Here is a 15,200-nt window from a genome sequence, read left to right as displayed (position 1 = left end):
ATTTCCGTGAATGCAATTACGCGAAAATAGGAAATGTGATTGACTAGAAGAAGTTTGAGCGACGTAAATAGGAGGGCCTTTCGGTAAGTTACACAACACACTTTTTTCTGATAGCAAGTTGGTTTTATTCAGGTTTCCAATAATAACATTATTCACCTCTCTTTTCGCTTCAAAACCTTATTTTTCAACATAACTTTCATTCAATGCGACTGCCTTAACCCACCTTACTGGCAGGACTTCTAAGTCAGCATGGTACCATTATATTGGTCTCCGCCCGAATCAACGTCTTGCTGCATCAATAATCCACGTACTGCTTCCGCAGATATGATCCTTCGTTTCCCTTTTTGGTCTTGTGTTAGGTGAAGAGGAACTCAGCGAGCACACACTCTTAAGTACCCCAACTGGTGGATGAGTGTATCGACACTACCAGCAGCGACGACCAGTTGAGCAGCGAGGTGTTTGATTGCGATCCGTCGTTTACCTCGAATGAGAGTGTCCGCACGTACGGACATTGCAGAAGTCACAGCTGTGTACGGTCGGCCGACACGCGGGAGATCGGACACGTTTGCTCGGCCTTGTGATTTTGACAGGCACCTCGTCCAACGACTCAACGTGCTTTTGTTCACTACCACATCTCCGTAAACATTCTGCAAACGTCTATGGATATTTTTGTGTTAGCAGAAGAGGCACCACCGCGTTACGAGTGGAGGCCGAAATACACGCGTTTTAGCTCACGCAGGCTGGTGTGAGGATGGAAGAATATACTGACGTGAGCTCTGGAACATGACAAGGAATGAGAATTCAGGAAGTGGACGTAATTAGTTTGCTATTTAACTTTAATCCATTAATGATGAACGTCGCTCTTGACGGTACATGAATCACAATATTATCTGTTCAGAATACATTCTTGAAGATAGTAATTATAGTAACTGAATATGGCGCTTTGCTAGGTCGTAGCAAATGACGTAGCTGAAGGCTATGCTAAACTGTCGTCTCTGCAAATGAGAGCGTATGGAGACAGTGAACCATCGCTAGCAAAGTCGGCTGTACAACTAGGGCGAGTGCTAGGGAGTCGCACTGATAGTAGCAACACGCGGGTCCGACGTATACAAACGGACCGCGGCCGATTTAGAGGCTACCACCAACCAAGTGTGGTGTCTGGCGGTGACACCACAGATATGTTCGATGTTCTGTATTTTCACCAAAAGAAACTCAATTATAGCTCTCTGCTTGGAACGCACCATCATTAAGGCGCCATTTTGAAAGCTACATATAGCACTTCCACCTATCAGAAATTCATGACACAATAGGGGCTGAGGCGGGAATATTCCATTTGTGTACATAGTATCAGTAACCGTTGTGTTATTGCTCTTTACTGGTACTGTGTACGCAACTACTAAAATCTGTCTTTTCGTGAAATACGCGTTCGTTTTTATACAGTTAAAACCACATCAGTGGTAGAGTTTTTGTGTCCGTTTCTTGCTTTTCTTGGGGATGTAATCCGGCATTCAATTTTCACTACAATTTTCGCTTTGGCCACGGATCTGTAAATTCGAAATGAAAGAAACTCTGAACCAAAACCAGGAAGCAGTGATACAAGACAAGTCGACCAGCACCGGCTCGACAACACCTTTCCCATCCTGCTCCCATTTCTCGACATAGACTTTCACCCGCGTCACACACATTATATATAAGTCCTCCACTTGGGCGTCCCTCTCAGCTTAGCGTTCAAGCGGCTGTTATTAACTTTAATACGTCCTGCATAGAAATCTTACCGTTGTGGTGCCACTCACAGCATGGTGACTCAAGCAGCGCCTTGTATCGATAGGGCCTTAAACCGGCTCCGGGGCTGAAGAGGAGATAGACTGATGAGAACATAGACCAATGGCAGCTACGGAGCGGAAAGGAGAGAGTGAAAGTATAGTCTCCGTGTATTTTGCCGCATCCATCGCACGCATTCTTCTCAGCTGCCTACCGTATTTCATAAAGCTTTTGGGTCACCGTAATGCAATTCATGAGTACGTTGAGATAAGGCGCCAAACGTGAGAGATCGGACCCACAGAATTACAGCCCTACATCCCTAACGTCAGACTGCTGCATGGCTCTTCAGTAAGTCTAAGTTCGAATGTAATATACATCCTTGACAGACAAAAGCTTCTATCCACAAATAGACATGGATTTATAAGGAATTGCTCATGTGAAACTCAGTTTGCTGTTCTCCCACGCAATATCCTCCGAACCATGGACAAAGAACAACAGGCAAATTCAATATTCCAAAAATTCCGAAAAGCGTTTGACACAGCGCTACGTTGCAGACTGAATGAAGGGTCGAGCATACGGAATGGTTTCGCAAATATGTGAGTGGGCACGAAGGCCAATGCGCTGTCCTGTATGGTGAACCACAAAGCTTTCGTCAAGAGAGTGCCACGAAAACGTGCAAGACCACTCTAGTTCTCTGTTAACCCAAACGTTTTGATCGGTAAGGTGAATAGAAATCTGAGAGAATATGCTGATGACGCAGTAGTGAACAGGAAGTGTCGTCGTGGAGTGACTGTAAGTGGCTGCAGAATGAAATCTGTGGAATATTTTTTGGTGTAATGAGTGGCAACTTGCTTTAATCTTGGAAAATGTAAGTTAATGTAGATAAGTACGAAAAGAAATCGTGTAATATTCGTATATATTATTAGTGGTGTGCTGCTTGACAAAGTCACATCGAATAATTAATTAGGCGTAATGTTGCAAAGCTACATCAAAGGCAACGATCATGAAAAGGTGGTTGTAGAAAAAACAATTTATTGGAAGAATTCCACTGAAGTATAGCTCATCTATAAAGGAGATGGCATACCGTAAACTTCTGCGACACATAATTGAGTACCAGCTGAGAGTTTTGGGTCCCAACCAGGTCCAATTCAATGAAGACCGCGAAGCAATCCAGAGGCATTCCACTAGGTTTGTTACCAGTATTTTCGATCATTACGCGAGTATTTTGAAGGAAACGGTGGTGCTGACGTCAACTTGGGTGACGGTGCTCCGAGTGGACGGTCTCGGAGGGCAACCGACGACACTCGTAGGACTCAGACTGATGAACTCATCAGAGGAGACCGTGCAAGGTATGGTGCATTTGGAATTCACGCCTAAAAGCATCGCCATAAATATAGGAAGGTACTGCCGGACACTCAGAAAACTGGAAGCACGAGCATCCTCTCCTTCAACGTGACTATGCCAACCCACACACTAGTGCTGCGACATCTGCAACACTTCGACGCCTTGGGTTCAACGTCGTCCATCATCCTCTACACAGTCCCGACTTGGCCTCATCCGATTTTCATCTCTTTCTGAAACAGGAGGTTACGCTCCGTCAACAAAGTCGAAAGTTCTACAGCGACGGTATCAACAAACTGGTCTCTCGTTGGGAAAAATATGTTCGTCGCCAAGGTTACTATATTGAGAAATAAATATGTGGACATATAAGACTAAAGACGTACAATATTAATAAAGTTTATTTTATTTAAAAAGCTTTAAGGGTCTTCACATAAAAAATTCGGAGGCGTTACTTTTCAAGAGGCTCTCTTATTTCCTTATCGACGCTGGTGGTGTCAAACTGGAAAACAACACCTAACCATATGTAATGTGGTCACGGTGGGTATTTTTCATGAGACATTTCGTTTAAAAATTCCAGCAGAGCCTGAAGAGTCATCTCCAATGAGTGATATGCTGCAAAAATATTCGACATTGTAGCCTAGTAAACAAAATAGTTGGCATGGAACTGCTGACCAGGGACATTAGAGTAGGGTTCTTATCAAAAAGATTGCATCACGAGGGTTAGTCGTATGGTTGTAATGTAAAAATAATTGTAACGACCACCTCTAGAAAATAAATTTAGGTAAATATTTTATGTTATTTGCAGATATATAGTCTACAGTCCAGATACATAATGAAATCGCCACGCTACAGTGACTTAGCACGCCAGAACCAAAAAAATTGGTGCAGCCTATATATAAGTTGAAGATTTCGTTTTGTCCGGGACATTTCAACGTTAAAGCTTTGAAGAATGGCTGGTTGACAATTGTCGTATCTAGCTTTTGTTAATAATCTTAGAATTTATGTCCAACTGAGGCGTCAAAATTCGCATCACAATGAAAATGTTTCAGCTAGCAAGAACGAAGATTCCGAGACACAATATTCCAGCTACGATTTACGGTCCGGCTCAAGATCTTAACCAGTCAAGAAGTTCAGTATTATACTTAATACACTGGTGCAGGGTCAAAGTTTATCTCGGAAAAGACTGCGTGAAATTAATTTGCGCTTCAAACTTCCTGGCATATTAAAACCGTGTGCCGGACCGAGACTCGAAACATCCCCCAGGCTGTGGCTAAGCCATGTCTCCGCAATATTCTTTCTTTCAGGAGTGCTAGTTCTGGAAGGTTCGCAGGAGAGCTTCTGTAAAGTTTGGAAGTTAAGCTGTGAGGACGGGGCGTGAGTCGTGCTTGGGTAGCTCAGTTGGTAGAGCACTTGCCCGCGAAAGGCAAATGTCCCGAGTTCGAGTCTCGGTCCGCCACACAGTTTTAATCTGCCAGGAAGTTTCACATCAGCGCACACTCCGCTGTAGAGTGGAAATTTCATTCTAGTAATTTGCGCTTACCTGTGAGGCGTCGATATAGGAGGTGAGTTGGTTGATCTGCTCCCTCGGCATGACTGAGTCAAAGAAGACGGACGTCTGTCCGGAGCCGCAGATGGCGCTGCTGCGGACGAAGTCGATGCAGCGCCGGTTGCGGATGCGAGGGTCGTCCGGCGGCACCTCCATGGGGAAGCAGGGCGGTGCGAAGTCGCAGGACCTGCGGGAGCAAGCAGCTCGTACAGAGGCACGTATACACCAGACATAGAGGACGCACACTGCCGGCGATGTAGTCTGAAAATGGCTCTCGACAAAATTTCCAGCGACGCTAATTGCAGCCACATGTTCGGAAACGCAACCAGCTGTTGTCGGCCAGCACTACATTTCCAGGACAGGACAGTTTACACGAACTGCATTATTGCCGAGATATAGAACAACGCAAGCTATTGAAAGTGAGTGTAGCTTCCCTGCTTCTGAACTGCACAAGGAAAAAATAAGCAAGTAAAAGAGGAATCGGACTTTCCGAATACGTTCCTTTTTAGGGTTCCGTACCCGATTCGGTAACAAAGAATTCCGCGTAAACCCATTTTGTTGACTGTATCATTGTGTGACCAACAGTTAAGACTACTTGTTCTCAGGCATCAAGCTAAAATTAATGTTACTTCTATGGTCCCTCGACCATGCGAAAAATTTAAGCTCCTGTCAACCTAATCAAATGATAAGACTATTTAAGACACTTGTATCGACACTTGCAAACTCACTCATCAAAAACTGTAGCGTACTTCCCGTTGACCTAGAATCATAAAGTTTGGCAACAAGCACGGTTTCACAGTACAAGTAATAGGAAAAATCCGAAACTTGTTACTCAGTAATTCACTGGCCATTAAAATTGCTACACCACGAAGATCACGTGCTACAGGCGCGAAATTTAACCGACAGGAAGATGATGCTGTGATATCCAAATGATTAGCTTTTCAGAACATTCACACAAGATTCAAATGGTTCAAATGGCTCTGAGCACTATGGAACTTAACTTCTGTGGTCATCAGTCCCCTAGAACTTAGAACTACTTAAACCTGAGGACATCACACACATGCATGCCCGAGGCAGGATTCGAACCTGCGACCGTAGCAGTCCCGCGGTTCCGGACTGCGCGCCTAGAACCACTAGACCACCGCGGCCGGTGGCGACACCTACAACTTGCTGACATGAGGAAAGTTTCCAACCGATTTCTCATACGCAAACAGCAGTTGACCGGCGTTGCCTGTTGAAACGTTGTTGAGATGCCTCGTGTAAGGAGGAGAAATGCGTACCATCACGATTCAGACTTTGATAAAGGGCAGATTGTAGCCTATCGCGATTGCGGTTTATCGTATCGTGACTTTGCTGATCGCGTTGGTCTAGATCCAATGACTGTTAGCAGAATATAGAATCGGTGGATTCAGGAGGGTAATACGGAACGCCGTGCTGGATCCCAACGGCCTTGTATCGCTAGCAGTCGAGATGACAGGCATCTTATCCTCATGGCTGTAACGGATCGTGCAGCCACGTCTCGATACCTGAGTCAACAGATGGGGACGTTTGCAAGACAACAACCATCTGCACGAACAGTTCGACGACGATTCCAGCAGCATGGACAATCAGCTCGGAGACCATGGCTGCGGTTACCCTTGACGCTGTATCACAGACAGAAACGCCTGCGATGGTGTACTCAACGACGAACCTGGGTGCACGAATGGCAAAACGTAATTTTTTCTGTTTACAGCATCATTATGGTCGCATCCGTGTTTGGCGACATCGCGGTGAACGCACATTGGAAGCGTGTATTCGTCATCGCGATACTGGCGAATCGCCCGGTGTGATGGTATGGGGTACCATTGGTTACATGTCTCGGTCACCTCTTGTTCGCATTGACGGCACTTTGAACAGTGGACGTTACATTTCAGATGTTTTACCACCCGTGGCTCTACCCTTCATTCGATCCCTGCGAATTCCTACATTTCAGCAGGATAACGCACGACCGCATGTTGCAGGTTCTGTACGGGTGTTTCTGGATACACAAAATGTTTGACAGCTGCCCTGGCCAGCACGTTCTCCAGATCTCTCACCAACTGAAAACATCTGGTCAATGGTGGCCGAGCAACTGGCTCGTCACAATACGCCAGTCACTACTCTTGATGAACAGTCGTACCGTAGTGAAGCTGCATGGGCAGCTGTACCTGCACACGCCATCCAAGCCCTGTTTGACTCAATGCCCTGGCGTATCAATGCCGTTATTACGGCCAGAGGTGGTTGTTCTGGGTACTGATTTCTCAGGATCTATGCACCCAAATTGCGTGAAAACGTAATCACATGTCAGTTCTAGTATAATCTACATCTACATCTACATCCATACTCCGCAAGCCACCTGACGGTGTGTGGCGGAGGGTACCTTCAGTACCTCTATCGGTTCTCCTTCTATTCCAGTCTCGTATTGTTCGTGGAAAGAAGGATTGTCGGTATGCCTCTGTGTGGGCTCTAATCTCTCTGATTTTATCCTCATGGTCTCTTCGCGAGATATACGTAGGAGGGAGCAATATACTGCTTGACTCTTCGGTGAAGGTATGTTCTCGATACTTTGACAAAAGCCCGTACCGAGCTACTGAGCGTCTCTCCTGCAGAGTCTTCCACTGGAGTTTATCTATCATCTCCGTAACGCTTTCGCTATTACTAAATGATCCTGTAACGAAGCGCGCTGCTCTCCGTTGGATCTTCTCTATGTCTTGTATCAACCCTATCTGGTACGGATCCCACACTGCTGAGCAGTATTCAAGCAGTGGACGAACAAGCGTACTGTAACCTACTTCCTTTGTTTTCGGATTGCATTTCCTTAGGATTCTTCCAATGAATCTCAGTCTGGCTATCACACGAAACCCTTCTCCGCGTCAGCCCTCCAGGGCCTCGCTGGAGTATTTGCTACTACCACCAAGATCTGCACCGACGGCGGCTCCAGGCAGGCTCACGCCCAGACCCTTCTGCGCCCACCGCCGCGACCTTCCTACTCGTCAGGGCTTCGCGGCCGGCCGCGAATAACCGTTTATCATCGGCATTTCTTCTTGCTGTAGCAGTATTAATGGCAAATTTGTTGACCAACTTTATATCTGCTAGCCTCTTAAGACAACTCTTTATCAGTAGCAGGCAGATACATCGACTTGAAAGTTATGTCCATAATTAATTTCACGTTTTATCGGCTGTTTAAAAACATAAAGCTTGTAAGTCAGTGTAGTAAAAAGAAACGGCCATATAACTGCACGTCACATATTTTGATAGTTGTAAACTCACTCATCAAGACATATAGGCCAATGCTCTACATACAAGGCGGTCCTGGAAGTTTAGCGGTAGAGCACAAGTCTGGGAACCGAAAGGTCATGGGATCAAATCTCGGTCGGGCCAAGGATTTTTCACTCGTTTTAACGTAGCCTTCACCTCTCAACAACGTCAGGAGAAAGACGCCATAAAGAAGACGAATTCGGATTCCTCGTTTAGCTTTAGGACCCCTTGACCAAGGTGGATAACTGGGAGCTGGGTTAGGTTAAGTAGGCTCATATCACCGGAGTGGCATCCAATAGAAAGACTTGAACCACGCCATTCAGCTAAGCAAACTATTATTGTTATCTATATATACAATTAAATTTGTACGGAATTGTCAGACAGCGAGTCCTATTCGCACTTGTCCGAAACTTTAACTCATGGATGTATATTGTACACATAACTTTTCCAGAAGGTCAAAACACGATTTTAAATACACTCCTGGAAATGGAAAAAAGAAAACATTGACACCCGTGTGTCAGACCCACCATACTTGCTCCGGACACTGCGAGAGGGCTGTACAAGCAATGATCACACGCACGGCACAGCGGACACACCAGGAACCGCGGTGTTGGCCGTCGAATGGCGCTAGCTGCGCAGCATTTGTGCACCGCCGCCGTCAGTGTCAGCCAGTTTGCCGTGGCATACGGAGCTCCATCGCAGTCTTTAACACTGGTAGCATGCCGCGACAGCGTAGACGTGAACCGTATGTGCAGTTGACGGACTTTGAGCGAGGGCGTATAGTGGGCATGCGGGAGGCCGGGTGGACGTACCACCGAATTGCTCAACACGTGGGGCGTGAGGTCTCCACAGTACATCGATGTTGTCGCCAGTGGTCGGCGGAAGGTGCACGTGCCCGTCGACCTGGGACCGGACCGCAGCGCGGCACGGATGCACGCCAAGACCGTAGGATCCTACGCAGTGCCGTAGGGGACCGCACCGCCACTTCCCAGCAAATTAGGGACACTGTTGCTCCTGGGGTATCGGCGAGGACCATTCGCAACCGTCTCCATGAAGCTGGGCTACGGTCCCGCACACCGTTAGGCCGTCTTCCGCTCACGCCCCAACATCATGCAGCCCGCCTCCAGTGGTGTCGCGACAGGCGTGAATGGAGGGACGAATGGAGACGTGTCGTCTTCAGCGATGAGAGTCGCTTCTGCCTTGGTGCCAATGATGGTCGTATGCGTGTTTGGCGCCGTGCAGGTGAGCGCCACAATCAGGACTGCATACGACCGAGGCACACAGGGCCAACACCCGGCATCATGGTGTGGGGAGCGATCTCCTACACTGGCCGTACACCACTGGTGATCATCGAGGGGACACTGAATAGTGCACGGTACATCCAAACCGTCATCGAACCCATCGTTCTACCATTCCTAGACCGGCAAGGGAACTTGCTGTTCCAACGGGACAATGCACGTCCGCATGTATCCCGTGCCACCCAACGTGCTCTAGAAGGTGTAAGTCAACTACCCTGGCCAGCAAGATCTCCGGATCTGTCCCCCATTGAGCATGTTTGGGACTGGATGAAGCGTCGTCTCACGCGGTCTGCACGTCCAGCACGAACGCTGGTCCAACTGAGGCGCCAGGTGGAAATGGCATGGCAAGCCGTTCCACAGGACTACATCCAGCATCTCTACGATCGTCTCCATGGGAGAATAGCAGCCTGCATTGCTGCGAAAGGTGGATATATACTGTACTAGTGCCGACATTGTGCATGCTCTGTTGCCTGTGTCTATGTGCGTGTGGTTCTGTCAGTGTGATCATGTGATGTATCTGACCCCAGGAATGTGTCAATAAAGTTTCCCCTTCCTGGGACAATGAATTCACGGTGTTCTTATTTCAATTTCCAGGAGTGTACATCGTAAAGGCAACTGGTCCAAGAACTGGTAAATACAAGTATCGATATGAAAGGCTAAATATCAGCTATAGCCATAATCGTGATCACCCTTCGGTCTTTAGCTACCGGTGATTCATAAACAAGACTAATGTGCCTCATTAGAGTACACATCGATATACCTTAAGGTACCAGATGTTGGCAACGCTTTGGTGGAAAGAATCAATGACTTCACTCTGAACTCCATCCGAACAGACATCGGAAGACTCAACGGTAGCGACCGACTGCCGTGTCAAACTCAGCCGACTAACGTCATCGAATGCGGATGTGAAAGGTAGTGAGGTCAGCAGACTGCTCTCCAGTCGTTACCTGTTTTCTTGTTCAAATGTGTGTGAATTCATAAGGGACCAAACTGCTAAGATCATCGGTCCCTAGAGTTACAAACTACTTAAACTAACTTATTCTAAGAACAACACAAACATACATTCCCGAGGGAGGCCGCACGATCCGTGACATGGCGTCTCAAACCGCACGGCCACTCCGCGCGGCTCCGGGTTTCTTGACCTGGAGCCGTTACTGTTCAGTCAAGTGGCTTCTGAGTCAACATTTGCACGCTGAACGCACCCAAAAGTTCAACAGTGTACGGCGATGATCAACTACGCAAGTCTCAACCACGCCCTAAAGTTCTTAACATCGGTGACCTGACGGGTCTCAGTGTATCAAAAGCGGCCTGGCTGTTGGTCAAGTCCTTAACGTAGTTTAAAATAACAGTCAAACGCCTGTCTCAATTTTTGATCGTAGTTCACGAGAACAATGAGAAGTATACATCCACGACCACTGTTATGGGATGTGTGAATTCCTAAGTGACCAAACTGCTGAAGTCATCGTTCCGTTACGGAATGTGAAAAGTAATGAGTACAATGACTGTAATAAAAATATATTAAAAAACCTGGTAAGTATGAGTAGGACTCTCGCTCTGATGGTTCTGGACAAACTTAATTATGCACAAAGATAGTTCATCTTAAGATTATGATGAGTGAAATTGTGAGTATTAAAATATGTGGCATGAATGGCCGCAGCTTTTTGCTGCATTAACATAGAAGCTTAAATTTTGTGCACTACAAAGGGATCGTACACCTTAGTATGTGACATAAATTTCAACTTGTTACCTCTGCCCATTTCTGGTAAGAATGGGGCTTAATAGACGGACGGACAGACAGACAGACAGACAACAAACGGCGAAATAATATTTATGTGTTGTATAATTTTAAATTAAACATTTCCGGAATTTTTTTTCCTTTCCCTCTACTTCTTGCCAAATTTCCTGAGTCTTGGTCAACAATAAATACCCTATAGGTTTTGACGAATGATTTCGCGAGCGTCAAAATAATTATGTGGCATAAATGGTCGTATCTTCCGATTTCATTGACGTAGAAGCTTACATTTTTACAGCACGTTAGTACTTGACAAAAATATCTTTACCCATGCCTGAGAAAAGAAGCCTTACGTGACGGACAGATGGACGGACAGCAAAGCGATCCTATAAGGGTTCTTTTTTTTACCGATTTGGGTTGGGAACCCTAAAAATAAAGTCAGGGCCGAATGCACACAAGAGAGGACGCGTGTGGGGATGGAGCACACTGGCACAATAACATTGACGGATGAGTATAAGATGTTCAGGTCAGTATGGCCATGCAACCTTATCCCTCCACACACCGCAACACTTGCACACCTTAATCTTTTTAGACAATTATGGGCGCACGCTCATATGGCGATAGGTGCGAACACGTAATGCACTCACGAACACTTTCGAACATGCATCTTTACTGATCCAGGTGTTATCGTGTTGGTAGTCATAATGTCGCTTGGATGGATTGACCTCCATATCTTTGAAACTGTACACCATCGGTCAACGTTTGCTGGGTGCTTACCGCCCCGACTCCATTTTTATGCATGACACTGCGTGATCGCATCGTCCAGTGAAGTGGAGAACATCTTGGGGCGAGAGGATATTGTGTGACTGGACTGTCCTGCCAGTTCCCGCGACATAAGACCCATCTAGAAAGCGTAGGAAGCTTTCAGAATACGTACTGCAGCACTTCGACATGCACTACCGACTGTCCAGCAGTTGTCAACCGCGTTAGTGGAACAATAGAACGCCCTACCACAAGAACTTGTTACTAATCTTGTGGCCAGAATGGGAGCTCGTTGCAGTGACGTCCGTGTTGCTTTTTGTATATGAAATACACATTACAGCTCTCTAAGGCTATTCCCTAGAGGCCAAAAACACAAAGAAAAAACACAAATATCTCCAAACGTGTGTGTATAATTTTGAAGAAACTTTGCAAAACATACTTTCCTGACACGCTCTATAGGTTGACAACATTATTTACTTCACAAGCTTTCTTTCTTTCTTAATATTATCTTAAATTGCGGTCAGAGACTTTGAAGATCATGTAGCGACCTTACAAACTGCCTCCATCGGATTCTCTCCTGTGCAGATTCCATGCAGATTCTTGTAAAACCTAGATAATGCAGCTCTGTCCGTAGTCCATCCTCTCATCTTGTTATTGGTCTTCCATGGAATGCTTTCCATTTGGCTTTTCTTTAAACTAATACATCCTCTGTCATCCCCGTAATCGTTTAACTTTGGTTTTCGTAAAATGTTGGACTGGTTCATCGTAACATATTTTTCTTCATTTTTAGTTCTCCTCTACCGTGTTCCTTGCTTCACTGTTCAAAAATCTTTCTCATGATCTTTCCCTCAAAGACCACCAATTTTACTCTATCGCACTTGGTGATACTCAATCTTTCTATGGTATATAACAGCACTGGTGGTGTTATTAGCCTTCATTTTAACTTTAATTGACATTACCTGTGATTTTACGATTGATCTTTGTTATATGATCTAGAAGGAGACTATTTGTTGGTTTACCTCTGGCCACTCGTTAGGTGTCAGTATGAAGTATAAAGTATTTAAAGTTCTCAACTACCTTCAGCTGCACCTCTGCTACGTGTAGCTTCCAAGACACATTGTGGTTCATCCTTCTCCTAAGTTAGATGACTTCTGCCTTTTCTGGGTCTATTTTCAAGTGCAACTTGCATTAGCTTTCTTTAGCGGCTCCAACATGAATGCACAAAAGGCTGTAACGTGTTGTGTGTGGACGCCTGACAGAGCGTTGCCTGTGTGTTTCAAAATAGGTGGCTCTTGGGAGAAACCAACACTTGCTTTCCCACAAATCGCAATAATATTGTTTTTCTGCTCAGATTACGGGACTTGGCGCTGCAATACTGCTGGGATGAGAAAAAGGAAGCAGGCTTAGAGGGGAGCATTTAAAAACTAGGACACAGACAGATATGGCAGCGGACATATTGAATATTCTCCACCCTTGGTGGACCTCGGCTATATGTCGGCAATTACATGTAAAAAAATGGTTCAAATGGCTCTGAGCACTATGGGACTTAATATCTATGGTCATCAGTCCCCTAGAACTTAGAACTACTTAAACTTAACTAACCTAAGGACACAACACCCAGTCATCACGAGGCAGAGAAAATCCCTGACCCCGCCGGGAATCGAACCCGGGAACCCGGGCGCGGGAAGCGAGAACGCTACCGCACGACCACGAGCTGCGGACAACTACATGTAAGGGCCCGCTCCATCAGTAATACTGTCTCGTCATACCGCAGTAGTGTCGTATATTGAGTCAAATTGCAGAAATGTTTACGTCGACATTATTCCGACCATGCATTGCCGTAAAATAAGGCCCCTGTAAAAGATAGGGGCGAGACTCCTCCACCTGTAGTGTACGCCCTGCATAGTCTGCCACTCCTGTTCCCAACACGACGTACTAGCACTGCGGGTTGCCGGCCTTTTACCTGCAGGCGCTCCCCCTTCAGAAACTGTTTATGCGTTTCGCTAGTTCATTGTAGCACCAATTATACCCATTGCTGTCCAGTCATCATCTAAACTGGAGAAGCAACCTACGCTTCTACCGAACTTCAAAGCTGCCGTCAATCTTATACGGATACTCCTCCTGGGATATCACCTGCAACAGGAATCTCAAATCTAACCAAAGCCTACTAAACCGAAGCCGGCGGTTAATCCTCGGAGCACCTAGATGAGCAAGCATCAGGGATCTCCATCAGGATCTGCACATGGAGACCATCAGGGAGGTAATCGTATCATCTGCCCAAAGACAAATCGCTATGTTGGAAGCACTAAGGCCCTCTACGAGCCATGTTGATTATGTGTGGTCTTCGTCACTGAGAGGTGGCATCGCATCAGAGTCCCCCACAACATCCTCGAGGCACCCCAAAATTACAACCAAGTAATATAAAATTATGAACAAAAAAGAGAAACAGTACTGCAACATTTTGTGGCAGAAATGTAAAGACAAGTGAAACAGTATGTAACATTAAATGAGGTGTAATAAAATATTCAACACCTTAGTAGGGTCAAAGAACCTGGTGCCCCGAACCCTTTTCACACACACGAAAAGTACCTATCATCGTTTACACCTAGGAAGTCCAAGCACGAGGAAATAGTACTTCTGTGGGAATACCCAAAAAATGGTTACATCGCTTGTTTCGAATCGGTGCTGACTAGAAATATTCCCTTTAACGCTTGCAGGCGCCAGCAGGAACCACCATCATTGTTCAGAGGCAGAGAGCGCTGCACCTACCTCGGATCACGTGGTCATAAAGAGCCTGCGGATACTCCTCCGTCGTGGTGTGTTAGGCGTGGCGCAACCTATAGCAACCAGATGCAGTCGCAGCTCCGCTCCATTCAACTCGCGCCGGCCGCCTAAGTCGGCCCATCTGTTGGAGTACCGACCGAGTGTGCACGACACTACATCATTTCGCTATGCTGCCTACCGGCTACCAGACATCTTCCGGGGGACTCAGTGCTACCGTGTGGTGCTGCTATGGCGATTGTTGAACCGGCGTTTATTTGGGCTTTGATTTATCTCTGAACAAGGACGATTCTTTGTCTTATTACTGTCTTACGCGAACTTGAGTTCTATGTGGTGATGCCACCATTAATGTAGACTGTGTTGACACAAGACGTGGGCCACCTCCTAATGTCGTGTCGGATCTCCTTTTTCCTGGCGTAGTGCAGCAACTCGACGTCGCATGGATTCAACAAATCTTTGAAAGACCCCTGCAGAAATACTGAGCCATGCTGAATCCTTAGCCGTCCTTAATTTCGAAAGTATTGCCGGTACAGAACGTGTGCACGAACTGCCCTTTCGATTATGTCCCATAAATGTTCGATGGGACTCATGGCGGGCCACCCAGGTAGCCAAATCATTCGTTCGAACCATCCAGAACTTTTTCTTCAAACTAATCGCGAATAATTGTGGCCCGGTAATGTGACATTATTGTTTGGGAACATGA

The 15,200-nt window shown here is 46.2% G+C and overlaps 1 protein-coding gene across 1 annotated transcript in view; it reads right to left on the bottom strand.

Annotated features, from left to right (window-relative positions):
- Positions 1 to 15,200, bottom strand: part of LOC126189038 (peroxidasin) — a 245,209-nt gene that overhangs the window by 60,612 nt on the left and 169,397 nt on the right. Inside the window, exon 14 of the mRNA XM_049930888.1 lies at positions 4,643 to 4,835. Coding sequence (XP_049786845.1) covers positions 4,643 to 4,835 — 193 coding nt within the window. The remainder of the gene's footprint in view (positions 1 to 4,642; positions 4,836 to 15,200) is intronic.

This window comes from Schistocerca cancellata, chromosome 5 (genome assembly GCF_023864275.1).
Source record: "Schistocerca cancellata isolate TAMUIC-IGC-003103 chromosome 5, iqSchCanc2.1, whole genome shotgun sequence".
NCBI lineage: Eukaryota > Metazoa > Arthropoda > Insecta > Orthoptera > Acrididae > Schistocerca > Schistocerca cancellata.
Note: the sequence above shows the minus strand (reverse complement) of the source record. Positions and strands in the feature narration are given on the sequence as shown.